This window comes from Anabrus simplex, chromosome 11 (genome assembly GCF_040414725.1).
Source record: "Anabrus simplex isolate iqAnaSimp1 chromosome 11, ASM4041472v1, whole genome shotgun sequence".
NCBI lineage: Eukaryota > Metazoa > Arthropoda > Insecta > Orthoptera > Tettigoniidae > Anabrus > Anabrus simplex.
In genome coordinates this window covers 11,128,237-11,143,630 of record NC_090275.1, presented here as the reverse complement: position 1 = coordinate 11,143,630, position 15,394 = coordinate 11,128,237, and the positions used below count along the sequence as shown (strand labels likewise).

The 15,394-nt window shown below is 38.1% G+C and overlaps 2 protein-coding genes across 2 annotated transcripts; one reads left to right on the top strand and one right to left on the bottom strand.

Moving 5' to 3' along the window:
• Nucleotides 1-1,583: 1,583 nt before the first annotated feature.
• On the bottom strand, nt 1,584-5,183 carry LOC136883379 (NPC intracellular cholesterol transporter 2 homolog a). The gene is made up of 4 exons (XM_067155652.2): nt 4,645-5,183; nt 4,399-4,506; nt 4,126-4,295; nt 1,584-1,863 (listed from the first exon to the last, which is right to left on the bottom strand). The coding sequence occupies exons 1-4, from the start codon at nt 4,721-4,723 to the stop codon at nt 1,780-1,782; spliced, it is 441 nt and encodes a 146-aa protein (XP_067011753.1). The 5' UTR covers nt 4,724-5,183; the 3' UTR covers nt 1,584-1,779.
• A 151-nt stretch (nt 5,184-5,334) lies between these two features.
• LOC136883378 (protein transport protein Sec61 subunit gamma) lies at nt 5,335-15,126 on the top strand. The gene is made up of 4 exons (XM_067155651.2): nt 5,335-5,485; nt 5,807-5,910; nt 14,163-14,265; nt 14,979-15,126. Exons 2-4 carry the CDS (start codon nt 5,817-5,819, stop codon nt 14,986-14,988), a joined length of 207 nt encoding a protein of 68 aa, XP_067011752.1. The 5' UTR covers nt 5,335-5,485; nt 5,807-5,816; the 3' UTR covers nt 14,989-15,126.
• Nucleotides 15,127-15,394: the final 268 nt, after the last annotated feature.

Here is a 15,394-nt window from a genome sequence, read left to right as displayed (position 1 = left end):
AGCTGATTTGCACTTATATCACAGATTTATGTTGGGGAGTGTTTTATGGCACAGTGGTTCTAGCTGAGAAAATAATCTCTCACACACATCTAATAACAAAGTGTTTTACATCATTTATCATACTTGGAAGACAGATTCAAAACACTACATACAGTACTATTTTAAAATGTTTATATCTTCAAAACTAGATGTAATACAGAATTCAAATAGTGAATATTGCACTTTAAGATACAAAATTATTCTCTTCACACAATTATTCTTGACAAACATGATGAATATTAAAATATCTATGAAACCCTATGTTTAAACTTTGACAGAGTGCCAAATGTTTAAAGGAAGACTACGTGGAACCTTGAAGAGGGAAGTATATTTCTAGTTTAATATCAATGAATTTCTAATTGACTTTGCAATACCTCAAGCTTCACATTGCATCCTGAGCATTCAAATTATCAGAACTGACAGTTTTGTTTTAAATATTCAAGAAGTACAACAAATTCTTGATTCAATGGACTTATCATTATAGAACAGAAATGAACCAGAATACAATTTTGGAAGTTTTGAAACCTCTGACTATCACGAGAATTTGAAGCAGGCCAGTGATAATAGCAGTGAGACTAGACATCGAAGGAGGTAACCCAGGCTACCATGCCAGGATGAAATTGCTGAAGATGTTCTACAGGGCAATCAGAAAGGTGACAACAAATAAGATGATGTCGAAGAAGCAGTTTTATCTGGTCTGAAACTATTGGTCATTAGAGAACACATGGACGACATTCTCTCCGTCATAAGTGGCTCATCAGATCCACAGGGAACTATTTATTACAAACATTTCAGCAAATTTGATCAATAACCAGTACACAAGTGGAAAACACCTGAAACTTGATATTTTTTCCGAGGAGAGTACATTGTTAAATGATATGTATGCTCCCATTAAAGTATATCAATACTGCCAAAAGTCTTGTTGGCAATACAATTCTCAAGAATTGCAATTTAATGGGAAAAGGCCTTAGCCCCTAATAGTTTGTTAAAACAACAGTTAACTGTATTCAGAAGAGTAAATTTTTCAAATGTACAATTATGATTAAAAGGAAAATTATTCAACTCAGTGAAGACAATGTCCTTTGTTTAAAAAAGGAAACTTTCAAAAATTCACAGAGCTACTAGTGACGAATCTGAAACTGTAAACACAACATTTTTAGAGAAACTACAGTAATAAAAAGCAAACTTGGTTTTATTGTGATTGCAGTCACAGGTAAAATTTAAATGCTCAGGAATTAACGGACATTTGAAGCACGTCTTTATTAAAAGCAATGGACAGGGATATTTGGTCTTTCAGACGGGAGTTTTATATTTATAAGAAAAACATTTAAAATCTCTACTTTGGGACTCTCATTCATACTTTGTAAAACTACAACTAACTTGTCTATGTTCTGCACATCAACATTCTCCTCTAAGGGAACAAATAATTGACAGCTACTTTAAATCAATCATTAAAATCATCCACAGCAGGGAATTATTTCAGGAAAAGTGATATGGCACAAATTCTCTGATCCTCATTCTGGATACAACTTTAAGCTCATATACATCAATATAAAAAGTTCCAGTTTATCATTACTGAATTCAAATGGCCATTTTTTTTTCATTTTTTCATTTACAATTAAAATAGAGATAAGTAACAAAGTGATTACTTTCTACCGTCACAGTTTCAATGGAACCGAGATTCTCCTTTAGCACGCAACCAGTGGTACCTTACTCAGGAAGATACGTCACAACCTTTTGTCACTGTATGTGTGCAGGAATCAATACACAAATGATGTCTTCTTGGTTATCATCTTGGAGCTCCCATTTTACACCAACTTTCACCTAAAAGTAAAACAGATTGTTCAGAACTTAAATCTATGTAATAATGTTAATGTGCGGAGGCATTTTCATTTGACACTGTTTAGGCTGCCTGTGCATGAATTTTGATGTTCCATTTCACAAACCCCGCGTTTGATTCCTGGCCAGGTAAGGGATTTTTACCTGTATCTGAGGACTGGTTCGAGGTGCACTCTGCCTTTGTGATTACAATTAAAGAGCCATCCGACGGTGAGATGGCGGCCCCGGTCTAGAAATCCAAGAATAACAGCAGAGAGGATTCGTTGCGCGACACCTCGTAATCTGCAGGCCTTTGGGCTGAGCAGCGGTCGCTTGGTAAGCCATGGACCTTGGGGGCTGATGCGCCATTAGATGGCAGAATATACTGGACCTCTGTAGGGTGATCTATGGCTGAGTTTTAATTAATTTTGTCAGGTAAACACAAGAGATCTCATCACTGATGCACGGAGGGAGGTATAGTAATAATAATTTATGTTACAAGGGATAAAAAAAAAGAGAGGTTTTACACAGGAGATGAGAATATACGAAACACTTTGGCCCATGTAAAACACAATGTTTGATTTCATGTTATGTTGACTGACTTAATTTTTATACAAAGATGAACACATTATGCTCAGTTTAGGGTCCACACTGACCTCTCCACATCACGTAACTGTTTTACATGCCTTCATAAATGTTAAACTGGTAGAAGTTGAGTGCAATAAGTTCCATTTTCCAAATTATTATGAAGAATGTAAAAATATTAAATTCGACATAGAGTAATAAAATACATGCCTTTCAGTGTTCAGTCTGCAACCCTCTGTGAATTAACTAAGCGCCTCAACAACTAGCTCAGCAGCCTTGTTTAGTTCTACTTCTGATACTATAAAATCATTAACAAATGAGTCTTCACACTGGTTTCCCTTGCGCCCTCTGTGACCAGGGCCCATTATTCTCCTCGATAATCTATCCTTGCATGACCCCATCACCAAGGCTTCACCCATCAAGCCTTTAACTCCTCAATGTGAGTAACTCCTGCCATTGTTTCCATTCATTTGTATCGCCAATCATTCTAGCTATATGTATTATTTCCAACTTTTAAGAGATCCTGAGTTTTTACGTACATACAGTACACTTGATCTGAAAACAGAATAATTTTGTCCAGGAGCGCACTTCTTTTGTTACAATATACTGTTCATCCAACTGCAAGGTCACTGCATTAGCTTTTATATCACACTCGCTGCACCTCTCTTAAAACTCAAAGAACAGATTGCAGCCTTTCAGCACAGTCTGCCGTTAAGAGCAATTCATCGGCACAGGCAAACTGCTCATTACATTTCCATCTAACTGAATCTCTTCCTCCTATCAATTTTTTTTACAATTAGCTTTATGTTGCGACAAGGGGACAGAAACGACTAGGAATGGGAAGAAAGCGACAGCATGTCTGGTGTAAAAATGGGAAACCATGGAAAATCATCTTCAGGGTTCCAACAGTAGGGTTTGAACCCATTACCTTCTCAATGCAAGCTGAATGGAGGATGGGATATATGATTATCCTAGAATATAATACACTGTTTAACTGTTATGCAAATTGATATTAAAATGCTAGTTACTTAAGACGTTTTCTATTGGTTTTATGTCACACTGAATCAGACAGGTCTTATGTTGACTATAGGATAGGACAGAACAAGGATTGGGATGAATATGACTGTGGCCTTAATTACGGAACATTTGCCCGGAGTGAAAATGGGAAACCACGGTACACTATCTTCACGGCTGCTGACTAGAGCTGTGCATAACGACATGTGGATTTGCTCAAACTCGTGTAAAAGAGAAGGGTCTTGGTGAATATTTTGAATTCTAGATTCATTCAAAACTTCCTCCTAAATCACTCTGGTTAATGAGTGTTTGAAAGAACACAAATTAGTATTATGTAAAATGCATGTATCAAACAAATGCTAACTGTGCTTACAATCTTCAACCAGATACCACTGGAAAATGATGTCAATAGAATGCTGCTTCTTAGTGTATTTTGGAAGGACCATACTGCCAATCTGTGTGTTATCTTAGGCAGTTCTTAATTGATTGGACAATGATGATGACAATGGTAAAATAAAACCAGTTTCCCATGGTACTTTGACAAAATTATAATTATCAGTTAATCTTTGACCAAATTAGTTCTTTTGAAACACCTGCCCTTATCAAAATGCTCATGTGAAGGAAGAAAATGAAAAGAGAAAGAGATATTTAAGACAATGAAACTCATACCTTTGGATACGACTTCTTGACAAAGAACGATGCAGAGTAACTGTAGTTTTCACCTTTCTTCAATGGACATTTCACTGAAGAACATGCATCTGGGTTTGGAATGGGAAAAAATACTGATATCCCTTGAATAACTCCATGTACCACAGCTGTCACTTTCTTACTATTTTCAGCTGAAAAAAGGGAAAGAATGCATATAAAAGTTATAGTACTTGGGTCCTTAGAAAACAACCAATTTGAAATGTACTCAAACCTCTTATAACCACTACTATTTACCAGGTGTGAACTGAATATTCAAAGAAACATTAGTATTTCTTTTCAAAATGCATTCTTCAGTGCCTGGGCAAGACAGTGTAACATTGGAAAAACTTCCATGTCTTGATCCTGAAAACCAAATTGTACCTATAGCAAAATAATGAAGTAAACTTGTCCCAATTATGCTGAGTATGTATCATACGGAACTGGTCAACATCAAAGCAGCATTTCTTAAAATAAAGACCTGTCATATATTGAGTTGCTTACCACAGTCTTCCACAGGAATGTCAGCTGAAATGAGGATTACAGAACCCAGAAGAACAATGAAATAAACGAGAATATTCATGGTCACTGAAAGAAATGTTACTATTCACGGACTAGTCTAGCTAAATGCTACTGTCATATCAGGGAGACTGTTTCAAGGTTTATAAGCACACAAAGATTAATCACCCAACAAACCCCAGTAAGTACGATTATTTAAGGAAGGCTAATATAGTAATCAACTTCTACTTCTAGTTAAATATTGCACAGTGTTCGTGTAGACAGCTGAAATCACTGCCTGTTGCTCTCACTCTCATGACAAAGAAAGAGGATGATGACAAATAGGGAATTAACACCAAGTAATACAATGAATCAAATAAAAGTCACGTGGTTTCTTGTATGCCTGTCTTCTTTTGTTATGATAAACTTCAAATGTGTACTAACTTTTTTTTTTTTTTTATAGTGGTGGGATGGTGTTTTGCAGGGATTACGCTCGTCACAAACTGGCTGAAGTTCACTGACATTCTTTGGCTGTGACAAGAAGATAAGCGGAGAAAGAAGACGAATGAAGTTTATTTAGAGCATGGCATTCCATCACTGAAAATTAATTTGACAGCTAGACTACATCAAGGAAAAAAACACGCCATTTGAAACTTCACTTGTTTCTGATACTTGCAAACTCGCTGGAACCACGTGTGACACGTCACCTCAACGTTGGTAGCTTTACGAGAGGAAGTGACGTTTTGTTGACTCTCCCAAGCTCTCTGTGTCGTGGATGTTGTGTGCTGGTGGAACTGATCAGCTGTAAAGACGAACGTTTTGAGCTACAGCCAAATATTTGAACAAAGTAAGCTATTTATCTGTAGTATAGGATTTTTCTATGTAATATCTCGTTATCATTAAAAAAAGGAAATTTCCTTGTGCTTTATTTGTCGACAGTTACGTAGTGAAATTTGCGACCCACATTCGAGCGTGAGAAGTATTCTTACCTTGGATTCTGACAGATTTCTTGTCTTGCAATAATGTTTTTCCCACAAATAATATTAATATAGTGGTTTCACAACAAATTGTTTAAAGTTATTTGAAGTAATACGTCCAGTTCATATAGAATTTTAGCAGTTCGCAGTTTCTAGAAACACGTTCCTATTCTCTAGTTTTTCCTTTTTAGATACACTGCAATGGATCAAGTTACGAAATTCATCGAACCTGGACGTCAGTTTGCTAAGGATTCCATCCGGTTGGTGAAGCGTTGTACCAAACCTGACAGGAAAGGTAGGTAAAACCTGAAGTACAGAGTTCATGATATCCAAACTTAGAATACCGTAAATATGTTGGCCTATTCTGTTCTTTTCCTTTCTGTTGTGACGTGCTATTAACGTACTTTTTTTTTCACATTTCTGATCTTTGTGCCAATCTCTGCAGTAGTTGGCAGCAATACTTGAGGATCGCATATAATTCTGCTGGAATTTCTAATATAGGTTCTTTAGTTGTGCCTTTTACCTAGAGAATTTGAATAATTGAGATATTTTAAAGAATTATTTCTACTTTGGTAACATGGCCAATAGTGCACTATGGTAGAGGGTTAGACCCCCCCCTTTCCACAATGTGACATAATGTAAGGTGAAGTCCTTATATCATTCATCATGGGCTATTACTACTGCTATTGGCTGGAATTTCATGCAATATAATGATGTTGCTTCCAGAAACAAACAAGGATTTTATTATCAGCTTTTAAAAAAAAAATATAGTCTATAATGCCTGGTTGTTGGATCCGTTGCATGGATCTGCTTTCTCCATTTAGTTCTATCTCAGGGTGCATTTGGATGGATATTTGATATCATTATAAAATATTGCATATTAAAAAATCTGAACAGCATGTCACTTGTTAAATGACGTATAGTCATAATTTTCAATAAGACGACGTAATATATAAACGTTTTATATTTAAGAGGTTTTTTGAAGTTTAGTATGGATAAGTTTGTTAATGACGAACCATAAGTGTAAATTCTAGAACAATGTTATCAATTTAACCTTGTAAGAATATTTATAGCTGAAGGTATTCAAAATATGAACGAAACATGTCCTATGTTTTAACATTTAAGCAATAAAATAAGGATGAGATCCTCATTTTATAATTGCTTTTAATGTATTGAATAGGTGGAAATCAAAGTTTTATTGTTCTCCTTTTAACAGACTTTCGATACGGAAAAAATGAGGATAGTCTCTTGCAATGACATTAGTAGACGAATAAGTTTGAGTGGTGTCTTTAAAAGTAGGAAAGATAACAATATGAAGATAAAGTGGGAATTCAAGAGGACAAATTTGGGCAAATATTCATTTAAAGGAAGGGGAGGTAGGGATTGGAGTAACCTACCAAGGGTGATGTTCAATAAATTTCCTATTTCTTATCATTTAAGAAAAGGCTCGGAAAACGAGATAGGGAATCTGAGGCGCGCAGCTGTGAGCTTGCATTCGGGAGATCGTGGGTTCGAACTCCACTGTTGGCAGCCCTGAAGATGCTTTTTCATGGTTTCCCATTTTCTCATCAGGCGAATGCTGGGGCTGTACTTTAAATGAGGCCATGGCCGCTTCCTTCCCACTCTTAGCTTTTTTGTGTCCCATTGTCACCATAAGACCTATGTCAGTGTGATGTGAACCTTTTTTTACTATGGTGGACTGCTGTATCCGTCTGGAGAGACATGCCAGGTAGACTGCTGGAGAAGTGATATCTAGTAGTTATTGCGATTCTGTGGTTACTAGCAGAATCACCAGATGTCAGGGCCAATATTAGAAGATAGGATTTGAGTGACCTTCATGCTTGTCATTTGCCGCAAAATTGCTGTTCTATTATAGATTTATTAAACACACTGTGTACCTACTTTTAACAAATAATGGTTATAAGGTCCCTTGAAAGTTATCATCATTTGCAAGAAATTCAGGGAATTTATCCTCTCCTTACAGTCGATCACGTGGTACTGAGGGCAATACAAGCCGCAGAGCGTACAGGAACATTGGGTTGAAGCATGATGGTAACCTCGTTGGTGACAAATTCTGTGGTGAAAGCCATGCTCTTACCGGGCGAGTTGGCCGTGCGCGTAGAGGCGCGCGGCTGTGAGCTTGCATCCGGGAGATAGTAGGTTCGAATCCCACTATTGGCAGCTCTGAAAATGGTTTTCCGTGGTTTCCCATTTTCACACCAGGCAAATGCTGGGGCTGTGCCTTAATTAAGGCCACGGCCGCTTCCTTCCAACTCCTAGGCCTTTCCTATCCCATCGTCGCCATAAGACCTATCTGTGTCGGTGCGACGTAAAGCCCCTAGCAAAAAAAAAAAAAGCCATGCTCTGCAGTCCGCGTGAAGACATGTCGGAGTTCAAAGTTGGACTCTTTCCATACATCTGTGTTCATTGCTGGAGTTTCATATTAGTCTGGATCTATTGCTGCAAGCTTTTGCTGTCTTTGTTCGATGTGGGCTTCATATGCTGGGGTGGATTCTAGATTATTGCTTATCATTATCTCCCTTATGAAAAAGTCTGTCTACCAGTTTGTACACTAACCGTGTCTGAACTGTTCTGTGTAGCCGTAATGCTCTTTTCAAGTAGGTGGCTTTCACAGCTCCCAGTCTCCCCAGGTTGGCCATAGTAAGGTGCGTCCATATTTTGCTGATGGCATAGCAGGCTATTGGAGCTATCTTAATGTTAAAGAGAATGAGGGCGGATCTTACTGATAGTTTCTCAGTGCTCTTTATTTCAAATATGGATTTGATCGCTGCAGTGCAACGTTCCTCTATGTGTTTAGTAAACGTCTTCCCAGTTACTTGCAAGGTTAAGCCTAAATAATGATACGAGTTTACCAGCTCTAATTTGTTATTGCCGCACTCAGACATCTTCTGTAGAGATATTTCCTCCTTGCCTAAATTTCATAACTTTTATTTTGCTGGTATTTATCTCTAGATCATTTCTCAGAGACCATTCGTTTAGCTTATTGAGTCCTTGCTGCTGGGATTTTCTGTTTTTTTGATACCGTAGCAATATCATGTCATCAGCGTACAAGAACATTGCAATATCTTGCTGTTCTATGCAGACGTATTAGCGCTTATATGGGCAGCTTCAACACGTTGTGGTACCATATTTCATAATGCACATGAAAGTGTATACTGCAGATAGGGCTGTTATCCTATCGGGTAGTGACTTTGAAATATTAAGACTGGAAAGATTTAACTCTGCCAGTGCTCTGTCACAGATCTAAAACAAGGATGTGGAGCTTTGGAAGAATGACAATGACTAATACATGTGCAAATATAGTCAACATTTCATTTCTAAACATCATGAACAAATTCGAGCAAGTTAGCAGAGAGTGGGAAGTACCCTGTACAGCAGGCACGGCCAGCCACACTTCTGCTCTCGCTTCACCCGAGTGAAAATGTTAATTTTGGCCACAATGGCTTCCTTCCCACTCCTAGCTCTTTCCTATCTCATCACCATAAGACCTACCTGTGTTGGTGCGATGTAAAGCAAATAACAAAGTCTAAATAAACTGCTTGCTTCATCTGCTCACTGTTGGTGTATTGACATTTCCACTCCTCTTTCACAAGATCCCAGAGAGCATCGTCAGGTGTGGCGAGATTGAGATTGGAGCTACTTGCAGGCCACGACAATGGAACCAGGGATTGTTTTGACCTGTGTCCAATCCAGAGATTGGGATGAAATTGCGCGTGTTTGTGTGAACGTTTGAAGCAAAATGCAGTGGTGCGCCATCCTGTTGAAACAAAATGGTGTCGATTCCTTTTTCTGTCAATTCTGGAAGCAACCACTTGTTGATCATTTTCAGTAACTGCTTATTAACAATGCCATCAGAGAAATAATGACGAAGCAGTGTTTTGCTGTCATCACTGTGCAGATCTTTGAGGTGGGTTGTTCTCAGTTTCATAAAAAAGGAGAGGATTGTTTTCAGCCAGAAAATTACTTGTGCTTCAAGAGCTGTAATAAATCTTACCCTCTTTTGAAAACCCTTATGCTCTCATGTTCGTTTGCATTAACTTACATGCATACACAGTTGATCCAGGTCAGCTTGTGTAAACCCATTAACCGTGACCGCACAGAAATATTTAAAACAAGTCTCTCCGTACGTGGTCTTGCATAGTCTATCTTGGAATGCCAAACTCTGCAGAACATTGGCGATCATTGAATCGATGCCTGCACAGTATTAAGTCTCATCTTGGGTGCTTGGCCTTCCACTGCACGGTGCATCATGAACACTTCCCTCTGCAGAAGCCTTCTGCTCCCATCCCAGTGACATTGGCTGTGATTGTGATGGTTTTCCAAAACACACCATAAAGCCAGTCATGGTATTAGGCCATTGTCTTCGTGGTGATGAGATGTTCTTGGACTTGCACACAAGCTCCTCCACCAGTGCAACGCTGTCCCTTTTGGAAGCATTGTTGCATGTTTGTATCACCTATACCAGAGTCAAATCTTGGAAGAGGCAAGATAGATTGCCTGTTTGATTGTTGCATTCGTATGACATATTCTTTTCCTTCACCTAACCAAATCAGGTACAGTGTAAAGGGACATTTCAGTCACCTTGTTATCTCTCAGGGTACTGAAAGCGTTAAACACAAATGCTGTGCTGAAAAGTGCCACTTGTCATGGCTGTAAAACTTTTTCTCAGAGGTTTCACCTGTTGCTACATATGGTCTAGAAAATATCTAGCCATATCTAACAAAGAGAGAGCTGATTGAACTTAGGAAAGTCAAAGTTATTTCTTTCAAGATTCTTTGTATCAGAATTTACACTGTCCCATTTGTAATGGATTCTAGCCAGAGACCAGTTTTATGCAGAGGAGTTGTACCCCAACGTGCTGCATCATACTATAGTGGATTCTAAGGAGACACTGAAAGAAACAGTTGTCTAAAAAACATATTTTGAGGAGTTTCTGTGACACCGATGCAATTTACTGTAGAGAGTTTGTATTTAGAGTCTGGATAGTTCGATATTCCCATCAATATGAGCTGAAAAATGCGAATAACAAAAGTAGTAGATAGATAGATATTTATTATTTTCTCAGATCTACAGTAAGAGTACCTATTTGATCCATTAAAGAGAAAATAACAATGTCCAGCCTAAGCCAAAATTCACACTCTATGAACTGTAAAAACAAAAATACATATCACACTCTATGTGCTGTACAGAAAAGAAAAGAAAATAATGTACGGAATAAACAAAAATGAATAGAACAATATTTCTATTGTTTCCCAGAATATGCAATTTCAGTTGTATTATGAATGTCACAGACCTTCGTGCCCCTGCTGAGTAAATAACATCTACCACTTTGTAAATAATGTCTACCTTAGATTCTGCCTTTTCTTCTTCCACCCCATAAATAAATACGGATTTCTTCTTACGCTCCTGTCTGCAGACTTCAATTTCTTTCTTCAGGTTTATCATCTCTTCTTCCATATTTTTTATTTTCTCTCTTAGTGAGACTAGTTCTTTCTCGCTGCCTTCTATCATCGCCTTCGTATTTTTCATATAATCCTGGATCCACTGTCTCGTCTTTTCCTGCTCCTGGACTTGTTCTTGAAGCATCTTCTTTAATTGTTCAAACGGACATACCTCCTGTATTACTTCTTTTACTACTTTCCTCATAGCCTCTACGTCTATCCAATTCATCGTATCTATCTCCTTGCCGACCGCTTGACCTTACCACTTCCTCACTCCTAATCCACTCCACTCAGCAGGCGCACGCCACACAATACGTCCGTCCTCCTCACTGGCTTAAGCTAGACTGACAACAACAGTAGTAAATCATCAGTTTTTAGTGCAAGAGTGCTTTATGTGAAGGGAAAGCTGAATACAACACACGGGGGACTGACCTTGAACGCAGGGTAGCAGTTCCCCTAGCTCTGCCTCACCGCTCTAGAGGCAGCTAGGCGTTATATCGAACAACAGCCTGGGGCGACCCCAACAGTGGCATGGCATTGCTGCACGGAAACCGGACAATTCGTCAAAACGGAAAACACTTGATAATTTTTTTAAAAATTGTAATGAAAACTAGTGCTTTTGTTTTCATCATTACTGAAATAGGCCTTACAATGTATAGCTTAAGTAGATTTTTATTTTCAGAATATAGTTGACAATTTATTTTAGTGTAAGGCAGTATCTTCATTTTCATAACTACTTTGTTGTAATATTTAACACGCATACATTTTGGCCTTTACAGAGGCTTCTTTTTTTTTTTTGCAAGTCTGAGTTTTTGTTGTAGCCTCGGTCCTGTCCATCTCGAGTTACTGAGATTCTACTGCATTTTATTTTATCTATTTATTTATTTATTTATTTAGTATATGGCTTTTAGTGGGGAAAATGTCCGAGGACATGTTTGGCTCACCTGGTGCTCATCTTTCTTCTTGATACCCATAGCAACCTGTGCGTCTGGCTGAGAGATGAAACCCAATCTCGGCATATAGCCCACTCCCACTGAATAACTCCGACAGATCAGCAGTTATAAGTGTTCTCCCTAGGACCATTTAATGGGCACACCGCCCAGTCGTTTTTTACAGACCGCCCAGTTGACATAACCTAAATATGTGCTAGTTACATGATGTTGATACGTATTTGAGTCGTTGGGCGCTCAAAATTAAATTGTAGGTCTAAATAGTGTAAAACTGATCATTTAAATGATAAATCTTCATTACTGTCAGCATAATTGCATCAATTACATCAGAGATTAAATATTTAGCTTGACTATCACGTTGTGTCGTGCCCGAGCGGTGTCTAGATTGGCATGGAATCTCAAGCAACCACTCTTATTTTGCATGACGTCACAAAGCCGTAGGGCATTGCACAGCAACAGACTGGTAAGCCCTGGTGCTGTGGGAATATGAACGAGCAGTAGAACACTAAATGTTCAAAATATTCTGGTATGGCGTTCGGGATAATAACACTAAAATACAGGGGTGTCTCAAAATAATGCTCTAACACTTAGGACTGTAAAGTCATTATTTGTGGACATGGAGACAAGTTTGTGACAACATGTAATTACAGAATCATGTTCGCAAATGTTCAAATTGATGACCGTTAATGTCCAGACAACGCTGATAACGCAAACCAATGGATTCGCAGATTTCCAATTGGAATTGGAATTTCGTGACATTGTCTTCCAATTTCAATGAATCAATTGTTCTTGGTTTTGTGCGATAAACCCTGCCCTTGAGGGTATCCATTGGCGTGAGGTCTAGCGAAATTCCAAATGTATTGTTTTGTGACGTTTGCGAATCTATTGGTTTACGTTATGAGCGTTGTCTGTACAGTGAAAATCCACAGCCTGTTTCCAGTCATTCTACCGGGTCAAAAATGGAACTAATGAAGCCCGCATCTAGTGGCGAGGACAGGAATTGTGCCAGCTGCCGAAGCCTGTCGCACTCGTCTGGGGCAATGATTAATGAATGACAGATGAAATGATATTGGAGTGTGTTGCTGGAACTAATTATGACAGGGAAAACTGGAGTACCCAGAGAAAAACCTGTTCCACCCCCGCTTTGTGTCTGGACAATAACGGTCATCAATTTGAACATTTGCGAACATGATTCTGTAATTACATGTTTCTGCAAACTTGTCTCTGTGTCCACAAATAATGACTTTACAGTCCTAAGTGTTCGTGCATTATTGTGAGGTACCCCCTATTTTAGTGTTATCTCTTCAGAGCCAAGTTGATATGCTGTTACATTAGTTACACCTGAAAAGAAAAGTCAGCACGACTGTGTGGTCATTCAGTGTTAGTACATTATTTTAAGACACCCTGTAGTTCAATTTTGCTGTTAATGTTTATCTGTCTGATATTACACTTAATGCCTGAGGGAATACATAAAAAAAATTATCATATTCATTAGTACATAGTATTCCCTCCTGGCTACTCGTCCCTGCCACCTGGCTGACAAAAATTTCTGGGAGAACACTTCATATGAATACTGGAGGGGTTTGGAATTTACCCTAGGCTTATGGCATGTATAGGCCTATCTACCCTGAGGTGATTTTTTTTTTTTTTTTTTTTCCACACACGGGACTTGTGCCAGCTAACCATGGTATCAGACCATACAGACCTGAGACATTGATCATGGCCACCAGGAGTTCTATACTGATGCTGTAATATTGCAGGAAAGAAGGCAAGCAAACTAAGAGTATACATGTGACCATAGATGTGATGGGAGTTTTTAATTATAGAAGTCTTAAGACTTAATTATCTCTGCCCTCACTTTCCATATATATATGAATGGTGTATTTTATGTAGCCCTTGGCTGCAGTAAATATTTCAATGGTATAGAAACCAAAATTATATTGGTGACTTATAGAAAAACATTTTGCTATTTAGTGGCAAAAATACTCTTTGTGAAACTTTGCTGATCAGTAGTTGTTATAAAGTGGGAAGTAAACTTTGCTTTTTAATTCTGCAAGGAGTCTTACCAAAGTTCATTTTCAGTTTTACCATAACTTGAATCTGTTACAAATTGGTTTGATTTTTTTAACTTCCAGAATTTCAGAAGATTGCTGTGGCCACTGCAATTGGTTTCTGCATCATGGGCTTCATTGGCTTTTTCGTCAAACTCATCCATATCCCCATCAACAATATTATTGTGTAAGTAGTTTTAAGTTAATATGGCTAATATGTCTTAGATGTAAAGACCTGATGTTTCTGAAATAGCTTACTTAGGCTGTTTCTTGTATATTTTCTGTGGGCATTTGATACTGTGATTTTTCTGGATTCAGCTAGGCTCTTTCTGTCTGTAAAGTGAAAAACCTTGTCCACAACGAACTACCACACCCTACACTGCCCTCAGTCTTGCACTGAATGGTAAGTCATAATAGAGCTCCACACTTTGCACACATGTTGGTACCAAGCTACACACCAACCCTTGGGTGTGCCTGAAAAGAGCTGTACCACATCAGAACAATGACACAAGTGTACCTTGTACTAATAGTTTAGGAGTTTGCAAACTTCCTTGTAAGTTTTAGGAGATTAAAGAAGTGTGGTGAGCTTGACTCCTCTAGCTATTATGGTTCTGGAAGATTAAAGATATGTAATATTAGCTGACAGCTGAATGGTACTACACTATTTAAATAGTTTTGTTACACACACACTTTTGTTTCAGGAATGTACACACGGTATATTTCAGGATTTAGGAAGGCTAAGCTTACTGTACCAAATAAGTAGAAAAATCTAGACTGAAGTTTTGATGACTTGCCCTGAAGACCATGTTAGTGTGTTGATGAAACCTGTAGTAGTGGTATATTGTACAGAGTAGGGTTTTATAGTTTATTTATACTCATTTTGTTGTCTTTTCTTTCCAGAGGGTCGTAAGTTGGAGCTCTTCAAGTTCATCCTGGTGTGTGCATGTCCTTTATAAGTGTCCATGGTTGGTGTGTGTTTTATACTTTATGGATTGTTGATATCTTTTTTTTAAGGTTTCAATAAACTTATTTAATTGTTCCAGAATAACATTGTACTTTCATTAACTATTAGCTGTAAGTTTGTTCTATAGGTAATGACAATGATTAGCAAATACATCTGTCTAGTACTTTGTTAATATCTTGTTCCGCACGCACTGTTTTTAGTTCGGTTCATAGTCAGGTTTACTTTTAGTTGTTGGGAAACGTTCTCTTCAGGTTTTGGATGAGGACTACTGAAGTGAAATAAATAAATTATAGTTTTGCTCGTCAAAAAACTACAAACCGAGAGATAAATCGCTTAGCTGTGTTGGTATGTC